This window comes from Nylanderia fulva, unplaced genomic scaffold, assembly GCF_048542155.1.
Source record: "Nylanderia fulva isolate GAGA-0341 unplaced genomic scaffold, ASM4854215v1 Scaffold9, whole genome shotgun sequence".
Taxonomy (NCBI): Eukaryota; Metazoa; Arthropoda; class Insecta; order Hymenoptera; family Formicidae; genus Nylanderia; species Nylanderia fulva.
In genome coordinates, this window is record NW_028191026.1 from 2,993,797 (window position 1) to 3,008,956 (window position 15,160).

At 29.7% G+C, this 15,160-nt stretch overlaps 1 protein-coding gene and 1 long non-coding RNA gene across 6 annotated transcripts in view; one reads left to right on the forward strand and one right to left on the reverse strand.

The window, feature by feature from the left end:
* Positions 1-15,160, forward strand: part of LOC114930018 (dipeptidyl peptidase 4 omega) — a 373,400-nt gene that overhangs the window by 35,114 nt on the left and 323,126 nt on the right. The window contains exon 2 of one of the 5 annotated variants that reach the window (XM_085489795.1): positions 3,750-3,973. The exons of 2 other annotated variants lie outside the window; for them this stretch is intronic. In XM_085489795.1, coding sequence (XP_085345921.1) covers positions 3,947-3,973 — 27 coding nt within the window. In that variant the 5' untranslated portion in view covers positions 3,750-3,946. Of the gene's footprint in view, positions 1-3,749; positions 3,974-11,880; positions 12,824-15,160 lie in introns of those variants that run through there. 2 more of the 5 variants (XM_085489796.1, XM_085489792.1) reach the window with 2 other exon arrangements.
* Positions 7,819-9,048, reverse strand: LOC114946598 (uncharacterized). The gene is made up of 3 exons (XR_003822650.2): positions 8,220-9,048; positions 8,020-8,103; positions 7,819-7,862 (listed from the first exon to the last, which is right to left on the reverse strand). It is a non-coding gene; the product is annotated as an uncharacterized LOC114946598 (long non-coding RNA).

Sequence of the window (15,160 nt, forward strand, 5' to 3'; positions counted from 1 at the left end):
GGCCAATTAAAATATTTTTGCGAGTTTAAATCGAAAAACTGACTGAAGCATTCTCCTTCCCCTTTTTTTATCATAATGTAAATTGCCACCACACGCACACAAATCTATCGGTTGATGTTTCTTTTTAATCAGACCGACGTTTATTTTCACGTTTATATTTCGTTAAAAATGGCATAAAAATGTACGAAAAACCTGCATATTTTAAATGTAATTAGCATTAAAATTCCACGATCAAAAGCAGATTCTGTAATGCATTTTCATGGACATTTTAATGGGAAGTTTCTCGCGTCGAAATAACGTTATCTAGAAAATGTATACATGTACATGTATATATACATTGTTATGTGATATAAAAAAATATTTCCAACCAATGGAACTTTCGTTCGTTCATTTCGCGATCGATTTAACATTAAACGCGGTCGTCTGATCTTAAAATGTGGCTCGCACATATAACATATAAGACTTTGTATATTTGTCATTCGATTGTGATAAACGACGTCGACGGCGATTTACCCCCACGAACAATGTGCTCGGGTTAACCACCGAGAGAGCCCCGTGAACACGCGCACTTTCGACCTACCCTTAGACAACGCCTCACTTTCGAGTGGACGACGAGGGGCAGCGGACGTTGTAGCGGACCGCGAATGAAATATCGCGGGACCGCACACAGAAGAGAAACGAGTCGAGAAGAGAATACTCGAGAAATGCGAAGGGGTAAAAAAAAGGCGAGGAGAATGGCCGGCACGAAGGGTCGGATTCCTTCACCTCGAGTGTGATTTACGTTCTTTCGTATTATCGGTCGCGTATCATATAACAATTATGTCATAGTGATCAAAGTATACGTACAGGATGACTCATGCATGTAAAGCGTTAGAAGTTAATAACTCGAAAAAGATATTTGTCGAATTAAACGTAACACCGCTTTTGCACCTTCTTCAAAAGGGCGAGAAGTAACTTTATAATTTCAAATAAAATTCTTTGTAAAATGTTACATATTTGAATTCTATGAAAAAAAAAGTAAATTTTATACGAAACATTTGGTTGAAGTGTACTTTTATCAAAAGTTATAAGCATTTAAATTTTAAAGTCGTAGAGTGCACTTTAAATTGATAATAAATTGATGATAAAATCATAAAAAAATTAAAAAATTGCACACAATATAAAGTATAAGATTTCGAAGAGACTTTAACTTTATTTCTTTTTACTTTTCTAATTTCAATTTTTTTTTTACAAATATATATGTTTATATTTTTATAAATATATTTTTTAATTTCTCAAGAAATATATTTATTTTCCTTAGAAATAAGTTTTAGTTTTTGTAATTTTTCCAGAAATAAATTTTATTTTTTATTTTCTAAGAATAGTTTTAATTTAATTTTTTAAATTTTTCTAAAAAGTAAATTAAAAAATTTCATATTAACATAGTCATTTCAATTGTAGTAGTTTGAATGAAGTCTACTTTAAAGTTTAAATAATTTTTTATAGAAATATTTTTCGAACAAATGTTCCTATAAAAATTTGCTTTTTTTGTAAGATCCAAATATGTAACATTTTGTAGAGAGTTTTATTTAAAATTATAAAATTGAATCTCGCTCTCTTTGAAAGTTGAGCAGGAAACTTTATATTCACGTAATTAGAAGCCCCTCGATAACATGAAACTTTTTCATGAACAACCTTGAAATTCGAAAAATATTATTACAGTAATATACTTTACACGGATGCTGTATATTTCGCGGACCGTTATGTATAATTTTGCATGTACGTCATTATTTTTAATACAAATTTAATAGATACAGGCTAATAAAAGCCAAGTCAAAAATATTTGATCAGTGATCAGATATATTCCATTGATTTAATTCCAGAAAAGAATACTGCTCTCCTGTCTATCTTATTTCTCTATTGATAGATATTTCGCTACTGCAAGAGCTACAATGAGAAAACGTCGTGTGACAAACGAGCATTGAGTCCGCGAATTGATCTGGAGATGGAATTAATCACTAAAACTGTCATGCTTACACCCGCGGAAACGCGAGAGGTTGGATATGGTGTAGGTGGAACTGGGCCAGGATTTCAATTTGAATAGCTCGGTACGCTTTTTGCTCGATTTTTTCGTTGCACACGCTGCAGGTGTAACGAATATATATGTTACGTCGCTGATCATCGGTTGATTGAAATACACCTTCGTTTGAGAAATTACATCTCCTAGTCGACGACTTTCTCATCGCATTATTACGCGAGTGCGACAATCATTTTTGCGCGATAAAATAAGAATTTCTTATTTATATGCAAACTTGTTCAGAAGTTACAATAAAATTTGCCTATATTTTAGGTGTCGAGTTTAATCGCTGATAACTTGATTATTTGTATAAATTTAAAAATGAGATGTGCCAAGAGCATACATTTTTTCGAAACGGAATTTTTATACTCGCCATATAGAATATTCATAACGATCGAAAGGTTACATCGTTTCTCCCGTAATTTGTTACGTAAGAAAAACTCGCTGAAACCGAGAGTTTTTTAATCTCGACCTTATTTTTCGCCGAGAGCGTGTATATAAAAATTTGCATAGAGGAATCGCGCGCGCTTCGTTGAAGCATTTATTATAGAGATTCTGGAGATCGGAACATCGTATAATAAATATACCGAGAACGATTTTTATTGAATTTTGCCGTCACACGCTGATCAAAAAATTCGGCGCGTACCCGAAATACAATTTTCAGGAAATGTGGAAAGGCGCAACGTCGGAACATCGTGCCGGTGATTTGAATAGCGTGGTTGTATAGGATGTTTTTCACCTTTCTTCTCCTCTTTTTTAGTTTCAAAACAGTTCGTCACGTCAATATCGAACGCACAAGCGCGCGTTCGTAAGCGGAATATATCTTCGTCAAAGTCGCAGCCGAAAAACCGAGTTCAAAGAGCAACGCGATGTCAGGACTTTCCTATAGCCACCCCGTGGCTTTCATCACCAGCGATGGCGAGGATATCGAATTAATTCATTATTTCTGATCGAATTATCAAAGGCACTCGTACATATAATACGTATGCAAAAAGTAGATTTCAAATGCAATGCGTACAAGCATAACGAAATGGAAGTATTTATTATGAATGACAATTTTTTAATAACACTAAATTACTACAATTTATAGTTATCATGTCTAAATTTTAGCTATAATAACTAATATTTTTTATAGAATTCTCCGTTGAATTATAGCTAAAAAATATTAGTTACAATAGCTAAAATTGAAACATACATAACTAAATTTCAGGTTCTAAAATAGGGACAGCTACAATTTAGTTATGGTAGCTAATTTTTTTCCGTGATAACTAATAGTCTTAGCATTCGGCGTACTATATATTTATATTATAAAATTATATTGATTAAAAATGGAGCACACACACATTTTCCCGCAATCGATACACATATATCTAAGTTATAATATTCTAAAGCTATATCTATATTTAATAAAGACCGTAATGGAAAAATAATGGAAAAGAGGAGAACTACCGGAGATTACTCTCTTTTTTTCATCAGATTGATAGATTTCATCTCAGTATATATGTACATATATATATTTTATTCTTGATCCCGTCCTTACACAATACATATGCATAATACTCTAACACAGCTGGTCGCTGACAATTTTCGCACCCTGCCCTATCTCTCTTTATTCTCCTGTATTTCCTTTTCCCTACATCCATTCGGCTTCCATTGGAATACAAAGCGACATTGCGTGAAAAATTAAATACAGGTTTCGTTTTCCGTGCCGACCGCTAAGCAGTGATTAATGGACTGAATCCATTGAATTCGAGCCGATTGACGGAAAATCGGCCGATAGTGAATATTGAGACTGTACAAAGGAGGGAAGAAAAAGTGGTGACGAGAGAGAGAAAAGTGATTTTATTCCTGTGAGTGCAGACGTCGATTCGTGACGAAAACTCGAGGACCATGACGGAGGGCGAACCTAACGTGAGTGTAAGTCACAAATTCTTGTTATATTCTTTTCGCGTTTTCTGTTCGAAGAATTTTGGCTAATATCGTTTAGAAAATCGATATATTATATTATAGTTATTTAATCTATATATATAATATACATAGTGCACCCAATTTTAAACAACGCATTGCTATTATAAAAAAATTTTTCCATCGAAAAAGATTTCGTACAAAAGTTGTAAAATTTCGAAGGAAATGTCTTGTCGTAAGAATAGTTTTATTTCAAGTGGAAACATTTTTTGATATTTCGAGATCATTATTTTTTTTAAACAAAACTACTATAATATTTTTACGTAAAACAATTTCTCGTAATATTTAGCGTAAAAAATTGTTTAGAGTGAATAGTTGCAAAAATTGATATTTATGTTTGACAGTTTGACAAAAGAAACATTTGAAATATCTCGTAATATATCCATCTTTCGATAAGCTTATTCTATGCAGAAAATTATTAAGATAAGATTTTTTTATTGAATCATAAGTTACCAGATATTTCATATCTTTTATTAAACTGTGTTAGAATGAAGCATAAATATCTCATAAATCAGTCATTTTTCGACTATTCTACTCTAATAATTTTTTTACGTCACATATTACAAATCGATATATGTAAGAAAATTATAGTGGTTCCGTTTAAAAAAATATAATGATTTCGAAATCTCAAAAATGTCTAAAATAACATTATGTTTACGACAAGACATTCCTCGAAATCCTATAATTTTTATAAAACATTTTTCAAGACTTAATTTTTTAAAAAATACCTATTATTTAAAATGGAACACCCTGTATATATGTATAGAAAAATAATATATTTCGATAAAAATTGCCCATACCTTAAATATTGTGAAAAAAATGTGATGAAATATTTTAATTAAAAATTAACTATAACAGAAATATTCATGCATAAAAAATAATTATAAAAAATTTTATTTTATATAATAAAACATTGCTATTTAATTACAACGAAAATCTAGTGCTGATAAATGAAACTTCTTCAATGAAATTATTGTAGAAATTGCAATTACAAACATTTAATTTTTATGTAAAAGAATTTTGAAAATATTTCTGACAAAAGTTAATGGAATTTTTATTTAAAGAGAAAAATCTATTTGTTAAAAGTGTCATAAAGTTTCAACAACATTTTCATAGAAATTTTCTTTGTGAGATTGACTGAGGTGATACATAAAATTTACAAAGAACGAGATATTAAAAATAAGAGTAAAATAAAGTAGTTAAAATAAATAATAGAAATTAAAATGAAATAAAATGAGACATCTCTAACCAATGTACAACCATTATTGTTATTCCTGCACAATTTCAATTAACGCCTATTTTGCCGCAGTGCGGCAAATATTTTATGAAATATGTTTTTATACGTATATGAAATCTGTTTTTTTTTTCCTATATGTATGTATAATGATAAACATTTAACGTTTATAATTGTAAAACCGATATTGTATTGCTTCAATTTTAATCCTCAGTTTTAATGTTTTATAAACGCAAATATGCACATATATTTGAAATTTCAAGTTTTGACCGCTCTTTATATTGTTACAATTCAGAAACACAACGCATAATTGCGATGTGATGATGTTTAACGAATACTATATGGATATATTTAAAGAGGAGAATATGTGTTATATTTGAAACGTACGTATAGTTTTCCAGTGATGGCAATAATATTTCGTGAAATTGACGGCGCGCAAAATTAACGCGATCAATAAACTCATACCATAAACATGCGCCAGAATCTGTCAAATACGATCAATTGAACTACATCGCAGAAGAGATCCCTATCAAATAAAAGAAGAAGAATCACACACATATCGATCAGCAGGACTAGCAGGTGGTCGTGCAATTTATATTTGAAAGAAACGAGATTTTCTAGAAATATATTGATTCCTATGAGATCACCGTATCGATTTACAAAATCTCAAGTTTTCTATCTTCTCTTGTCACAAATAAAATCATTAAGTTTATCTAATTCTATTATATTGTAGGATATGATTTTATTATATTATAAAAGAATAAATATATGTGTAAGAAGCAATTAATTTTACTTCAACTCTTAATAATAAAAATAATATAAAATTTAAAGTTTATTATAACGTTATAATTTCATATATATATATAATATATGTATATAATATGTGCACACATATATTAATTATAACGTGATAATAAACTTTAAATTTTATATTTTTATTGTTAAAAGAGTAAAGATAAAATTAAAATTGCTTCTTGTACATATATTTATTATCTTATAATATAATAAAATTATATTCTACAATATAATATAATTAGTTAAATGTAATTCTTATTATATATGTATGATATTATTATATATGTATGATTTGTATATTATTTATTAAAAATTACAATTGTTTCATTTGAATAACTTTAATAATAAAATAAAAAGTTCATTGTTCTGGCGATATAATAAGCGAGAACATTATTTCAATCAATCTTTTCTCACGATTTAATTAATTTTATTTCATTCCTTTCATCGTCTAATTTTAATTTTCAGAAATTAATTTGCAGCAGGATCGATCGAGAAAGTTCAATGGATACCGACTTCGTGTATTAATTGCTTGTCACTTGCAACGATTATTATGTGCATCTTAAGTAGACAAGAAGAGCATCTCTTACTTTGTCTTCTCTTACTAATTCCGACTTCTTATCTTTAAGAGCGTCTAGCGTTTTAATATCTTAATATATGTTTATAGTGTATAATATGAAGAATATTAAAGAATGAGCCACTTATTGTCAAATACTTAAATTCATGCAAAAATTCAGTACTTACTTGTATATCATTGACAATATCATTAAATATTAAACATATTAAATATGTTATATGTATATGTTTGCGTTGATACAATTTCTGGATATTATTTTCTTGTACGCATTTATTTATAATATAATTGCAGAAAAATATAAGAACGCACACAAATCTCAAATTCTAGAAAATACATAAGAGAGAAGAAAACAATATAAACATACTTAATTATGTATAAGAAGAAGCTTTCTCTACTTTATATTGTTTATATTTAATATTAATTTATTTTTATTCTATGTGAATATAATATAAATAAATATATATAAAATATCTTGAAATTGTGAAAATATTTAAATAAAAGTTTTATGTTCTAACAATACTCTTTACTTATTACAGTTTTATTCTATTTTGTTTCTATTTTTCCTTATTTTCCTTTGCTTATTTAAGCGGCAAACATATAAGTTTATTTAATTACAATGTGTGTGTACTTATAAAAAAATTGCTTAAATATAATATTAATATTAATTGTTGCTTTTAATAATATTCTCTGAAAATCTTGTCTGTGATTTGCAAAAAGTGTAATATAATGTTTTTATTTCTTTAGATTTGTGTGCGTTTTTTGTATGAAACTACTTGTATGAGACTACTTTGTTATATATCCATTGTATATCCAGGATTAAATTTGCATTATTAATCTCTTCTGTTCTATTTGGTCCTATTCATTTTAAGACAATGGAATTGTGAGATATAATATTTATCTATAATACTTTTATATTTTGAACTTCAATTTTAAATTTCTCTGTTAATTATAATAACAACCATAGAGTAAATAATTCAAATATTAACTATTTTTGATAAAACTAAATATTTTACTATTGCATTTTTATTATTATACTTTAATATACAAATGCAAGTTTTTATATACCTATTAATAAATCCAAGAGAAGAGTTTTATTATTTTTATTCCTTCTCTATATTTGTTTTCATATTTTATATATATGTTTTTTACAAATCCATTGTCTCTAAAATTGTAAATAAATTATTGTTCGACTCACTGGTGATGAATATAACAGCGGAGATGTAGTACATTACATTAATCTGTAACACACAAATAAGTCTAAATTATAAGATTCAAAATATAATTAATATTTTGAAAAATCACTAAAAATTTTATATTAAAATTAATCTTTTAAATTTTTCGTTTCCTTGAATTTTAATAAATACCAATCAATAATAGTAAATAAATTATATTTACCCCACGTTGCTCCGCCGATGCCCGATGCCCCCTCGCCTCCAAGGTCATCTCTTCTTCCTTCCTCTTCTGTGTCGTCATTTGCTCCTATATTAAAAATTTGTATTTTTAGACAAATATATATATATATATTACTTCAATTAAATTTCTCGTTTTCTTGAATTTTTAACAAATAAATAGTAATAAATAAAAGTTACATTTACCCATGACGCAGTTGCTCCTCCAAAAGAGAGAGAGAGAGAGAGATGCCTCCTTTTCCTCTCTTCGTTCTGCTCCTTGGAATTTGAGGAAACTCACTCGCGAAAACACGGATAATTACGATTACGCGCGCACTAATTACCCAAATACGACAATCGCGCGACACTTTACACGGCACTCCCGAAGTTAACTTTGTCGTTAACGACAAAGGAACACGCACTCGACTGCACGGTTGGAAAATGGCACGAGAACTTGGTCGGCGTTCGCGATAACTCGAATTAGATTAACGTAAAGAGTGACTTTGCACGACGATTGCGAATCATTGCAATACGATTTTAATTACGATTCACTGATTACACACGCAACGACGCGACTCGATCCGTTCGTGTACAGTATATATCATGGCGGATGGCGGGATAACTTCACGTTGTACTACGCGAGTCAAATCAATCACTAGTTTCAGACGAGAGCGAGAGAGAACAGTTCGAAAATATATATGACGTTCAATATTGCATTCAATATTCCATTAAATTTCCCGAGACACACGTATTATTGACAAATGTCATTCGATATATGTCGTATATGCTTCTTCGTTCGCAATTATAAAACATTTTAACCGGCGAAAAAACTGTTGGAAGTTGAAGCACGTAATATTGCATGTATTTCGATATCTAAAGAAATATTTGCTTCGACAAACCGTGATATGCTTTTCACAATCGTGGTAAATAATATCGCACCGATTAATTACTCACTTGTAAAAAGGGCTTGCGTTCGATCGACGCACTGTCGAACAGTACTTCCCGCGAGAACGTCTCGACGAGTAATACGAGACGAGGGATGAGAGCTGTGGCGTGATTGTCGGGTGGTGGGAGGTGGGGAGGGGGGGGGGGGAGAGTAGGGGTGGAAACACAAAGTGTTTACTGCTCGGTCTTGGCGCGCGACTAGACTCAAGGTCAGTCGCCTCGCGTCGAAATAATATTATTCCTAAATCGAAAATAAAATAAAATTCTGAATTTATTGCAATATTACATATTTATTATATTTATATATATATATATATATATATATATATTCTTATATATATATGTATATATACATATATATATATTCTTATATATATATATGTATTATACATATATTACATACATATATTATACATGTATTATACATATATTAAAAATTACATGAAAAATCGTTTAATATCTATGTATATAAAAATTAAATTTATGTATAAATTTGGAATACTATAGTTACAAATTTATATACATATACATACATGTGCAATTATTATATGTATATAAATTTTATATATATTTCAATATTTTAATGTAAAATAAAATATTTCACTGTAAAATAAAAAATGATTATAAAATTTAGGACTGTTATAAATGCCGAATAACTAAAAAAAGAAGAAAAATAATAATAAAACTGCACGAGATGTTTAATTTAATGCACTGTTGTTGAATAATTTCAATTGTTTTTTACTATTTCATTTTTATAGTAGTTTTTATTATTAGTAGTACTAGTTTATCCAATGCAGTGTTATTAATTAAAATGACGTTAATATTAGTACATATTTATTTCATTTTCAATATATGTTATTTATTTTAAGAAAAACTTTAACGAATGTGACGTTTTTGAATATTTCGCGCTAAGAAGCGAACCTCTTTTGACTAGCGTAGTTATTTGTACCTGTACATGTACACTTTATTTATTATTTACACTTAAGTGCATTTATATTTTGCGTTTTTATCCTAGTGCAGAAAATCTTGATTATGCCACATTTTTCATTTAATTTTGCGTGTGAATTCGGAAATATCGGATAATGCAATAAGTGATTGAAAATCGGAATATTATCTGATCAATCGTGATACGCGATAATTAATGATCAATTGTTTCGTATTATCGATTTACGACAGGAAAAAATATGTAGGTATATCTCGTCGCGAATGAAATAACATCGTTTTCGAATTAATCAAATTAATTGTTTTGTTTCTCGCACGAGAGAAATATGATTTTAACAGAGAGTTTGAAATGAGCTCGAAAAATTATCAGTAATTTATTGTTAGCGAAGGAAGGACAGAAAAAAAGTTGGTGTTCATTTTCCTTAAGGCTGTCTCACATTGAAAGGCTCTTTTTTCTCAAAAAAAATCTCGTTGAAATTATTTCATACTTTCTCTTGTATGAATGTCGTGCATTAAAAATATCGAGTATATTTTTGAATTAATTGAAATGTGCGATAATCGGGTTTATAAAAAAAAAAAAAAAAAAAAAAAAAAAAAAAAATTTGTGTCATGGATGAAATAAATTTTCTGGAAGTTAAAATATCTCGCGTTATTTTTTAAACGCATAAAAGAAATATACTTTTAATACGAAAAACGTGCACAAGAGTGAAAGTTCAAGACATGTTAGATCATGTTCGTCACATTTTGTGACAAACTGTTATCGCGCATTTGCATCGAAATACTCGTTCGTGGAAAACAGAAAAAAGATATATATATATATACAATATATATTTTTTTTGTTTTGTTTGAAGCTCAGAAAAGTTTTAACGAGATAGCTAGTATTTTTTGTCAAATATACGTGTGTACGAGAATATCGAGTATCACTTGCAATGGTGTACATCAAAAATATAAAGTGAATTTTCGAACTTACTTAATCGAATTATATCTCAGCAAACACCGATATATAATTGTTACATTGCTATAATAAAACGGAATATAACGTGTACGTTACATGTAACATCCATGTTAATTGTAATTTCCCACTCATAGATGTAACATTTTAATATAACATATATTACATTGTAGTTATATTGTAATTATATACCAAATAGCACATTGATGTATATTGATAAGTCAGTGCTATCTTGGGATATAATGACAACATAACTACAATGTAATATATGTAATATTAAAAATGTTACATCTATGAGTGGGAAATTACAACTAACATATACGTTACATGTAATATGCTTGAGTATATTTTCACTTACGATTGCAATAAATATGTCGCGTAATGCGTAAATCGAATTAATCGTATTATTTTTCACGAGAAAAATAATTTTAATGGAAATTACAGAATAATATGAGCTGAAAAAAATCATTGAAAACGCGCCACAATATCGCATTTTGGCAGCAGTGAATAAAGAGCGGAGAGGAAAAAAACAAGGTTGGCACACCTGTTCTATTTTAACCAGATACGTTTCACGGTGCGACGTTACATCTCGAAAAATCGCGGCGAAATTATTCCGTATTCTTTCCGAAATTTTGGGCGGTAATTAACATCGGGAGCGTTAAGTTAACAAAGCGAGTAAATTTTCAATTTATTTTAAGTGTGCAACAGTCAGTGTTTTCGCGATCGACGTGCGAGTATATCTTGTTAATTACGCGGGATGTCGGTGAATGAATTGCTTGTCGCGTGCATGAATTTCATATATTATTTTTCAAACGTGAAAGAAAAAATTTTATTCACACACACAGTGTCCGTACTATATTTCAAACGCGGAAGAGGATTGAAGCTCGAAAACGGGTCGTACGTGGGATTCGGAGAATTATCGCTTTCACTTTCCACGAAATTCGTCTCGAGACCGAGGACGAGGGAGGGTGAGGGAGGGAGGGAGAGGAGTGGGAGAGAATCGAGGCATCGAGCACCGAGGAGCTACACTTTGTTTTGTCTAGTGCGCTCGCGTCTCACTTCATCCTTCGCGCTTCGCGCCTGCCTTCATTCTTCGCGCGACCGGTCGACCGGAAAGTTTTGTCGCTGAAGAGCGGCGCGATTTTCGTCAAATCTCACTCACTCTCTCGCGTACAAACGGAATATCGGGAGTGCCGAAGTCCGCGAGAAGTGAGGTACATCGAGATTGTCTCGGGGACATCGTATTAATTGACGTACGCGAGAACAAGTAGGAATTTTTTTGTCGGTTCCGCGGCTTCGCGAGCGAGAAAAAAAATATGGCGGCGTCGCGTCGGTCTGAAGTTGTCGCCGCAAAAAAGGGGGTGAGGAATTAGTTCCTTTTTGCCGCGCTCAGGTAGGTCGCGTTTCAATCGGTCCGCGTCGCTTCTACCGAGATGTTTTCGATGAGATAACATCCGCCATTTACGTTGAAAAGTATCGCGAGTGCCGAAGGTGTCGAATTGTGTGACAAAGTGACCGTATTGAAAATTTGACAGGATTTTTATGTTGACATATCCGCTTTCCAGTTACTTTTTAATCATCTTGTTCTCTTCGCCGGTATGTAAATTCGCGATCGGAAGAAATATGTCGCGGAAATCGAAGCTTCGGGTCGACCGAATTTCAGTTGTGAATCTGTGGAATTTGTGACTGACTTTTGGAATTTGTGACTGACTTTTGGAATTTGTGACTTGATTTAACTGTGAATTTTATATTGTCTCTCGGATATATAACGGGATATTTCGGTTTCGCTTTTTTTTTCATCGAATTTCGCGCGCGAATAAAAGTGACATCGGGATTGAATTCGATGATTTTATTCTTTCGTGTGTGAGTGAGTGTTCAGTGCCTATACATGGATACATGCACACATGGATACAAGGATACAACGGCGTTTGGACCAGTCGGCGAGGGTGACACAGTGATACAACGATACATAGTAAATAAATTTATTATTTATTACATTTTTTGTCCGATTATTTGACGTAATTACGTCGTATTTCTCTCGATTCGCGCGATCCTAATTTTAATTATTTTAATACTCGCAATCAATAGTTCGCTTTAACTAGACGGTTTTTAGTAATATCTGTATTAAAATTGTTCAAAGGATATTTTAAATTTCTTATTTTATATTTAAATTTTTCAACTTGAATTTTGAAATTATCAGAATTTGAACATTTTTCGATTGGAATTGAAATTTTTTTTAATTCCTTGGCTCGATTAGGATCGTGATTAGAATCAAATATTTACAATATTCGCAAAAAGAGATGGATTGTAAATAAACACGTTTTAATATAATACTTATTTATATCTATAAATTTAAATTTATATTATATTACATAATTTATATTATATTTATATTTATATAAATATGTATACAATATATTTTTTAATTTTCTCTCTATCTGCGTATAAAAATATAAAATACACACACACACGCAAATTTTCCGAATATGGAATAATTTAACTATGAATCGATATTGCGTAATGATTAGAAAAATTTCAATAATACATACACGGAAAAAGATATTAGTTATTATAGATAAATTTAAAGTGTTTCTATATATTATACACTTAAAATTTAATGGGTGTGTGAAATTGGTGTCCTTGCGTTTTATAATAGTTCCGGTCATTATGATAATGAAAAAGTTTTGAAAAACACACTGAAAAAATATTTGTTAACTTGATTAAACCATTCAACTAAATATTATTTTGTTAATTGAACAAATGAAAATATGTAAATTAAATATAAAATTTTAAATCTAGCGGAACATATATATATATATATATATATATATATATACACATATGTATACATTTGACTTAAATATTAATATATGTTCAATTAACAAAAAATAGTAATTTAGTCGAAAGGTTTAGTCAAGTTAAAAATTTTTGTTTTCAGTGTAGAGGTGCCAATTTTACATTTTTTTGCACATCGATTTCCAATAATTCTGAGCAGAGTTTTAAGGTTCTATTGAATAGTTGTATAGTCCCTGATATTTTTTTGAAAGAGTTTTCCGATTTTTAGATTAAAAGATTATTCTTTTAAAATCGAAGATATTTTTAAAATATCAAGTTCTAACAAAAAATATTAGAGTTCTGAATCGTACTTCCTCGATAAGGCAAGAAAAAAAACGTAAACTCGTGATTTCCGAAATGTTTCGTTAAAAGTGTATTAAGTTTTAAAAATCTATATCTCAGAAATTAAAACAGGTAGAGTCGTGCGGTTTTCACTTTTTTAAAAATCTTATCGTATATGATTAAGAACTTCAACATTTTTCATCAGAATTTACGATTTTCGAAATGTTTTGTAAAAGTGTATTAATTTAAAAAATTCTATCTCAGAAACTATAACAGGTACAGGCATGCGATTTTTACTCTTTTTCTTGTTTTATCATGTACAATTCAGATTTTCAGCGTTTTTTATCAGAATTTGTAATTTTTCAAATGTTTTGTAAAAGTGAATTAATTTGAAAAAATCAATATCTCGGAAATTATAACAGGTAGACGCTTGCGGTTTTCACTTTTTTTCTTATCTTATCGTGTACAATTTAAAACTTTAGCGTTTTTTATCAGAATTTGTAATTTTTTAAATGTTTTGTAAAAATGAATTAATTTGAAAAAATCAATATCTAAGAAATTATAACAGGTAGACGCATGCGGTTTTCACTTTTTTTCTTGTCTTATCGTGTAGAATTCAGAATTGCAGCATTTTTTACCATAATTCGTCATTTTTTAAATATTTCTTAAAAGTTCATTAATTTGAAAAAATCGATATCTCAGCAACCATAACAGGTAGACGCATGCGGTTTTCACTTTTTTTCTTGTCTTATCGTGTAGAATTCAGAATTGCAGCATTTTTTACCATAATTCGTCATTTTTTAAATATTTCTTAAAAGTTCATTAATTTGAAAAAATCGATATCTTAGCAACCATAACAGGTAGAGGCATGCGGGTTTCACTTTTTTTCTTGTTTTATCGTGTACAATTCAGAACTTCAGCGTTTTTTATCAGAATTTGTAATTTTTTTAATGTTTTGTAAAAGTGAATTAATTTGAAAAAATCAATATCTCGGAAATTATAACAGGTAGACACATGCGGTTTTCACTTTTTTTCTTATTTTATCGTGTAGAATTCAGAACTGTAGCATTTTTAATTAGAATTTTTAATTTTTTAAATGTTTTGTAAAAGTGAATTAATTTGAAAAAATCAATATCTCGGAAATTATAACAGGTAGACGCATGCGGTTTTCACTTTTTTTCTTATTTTATCG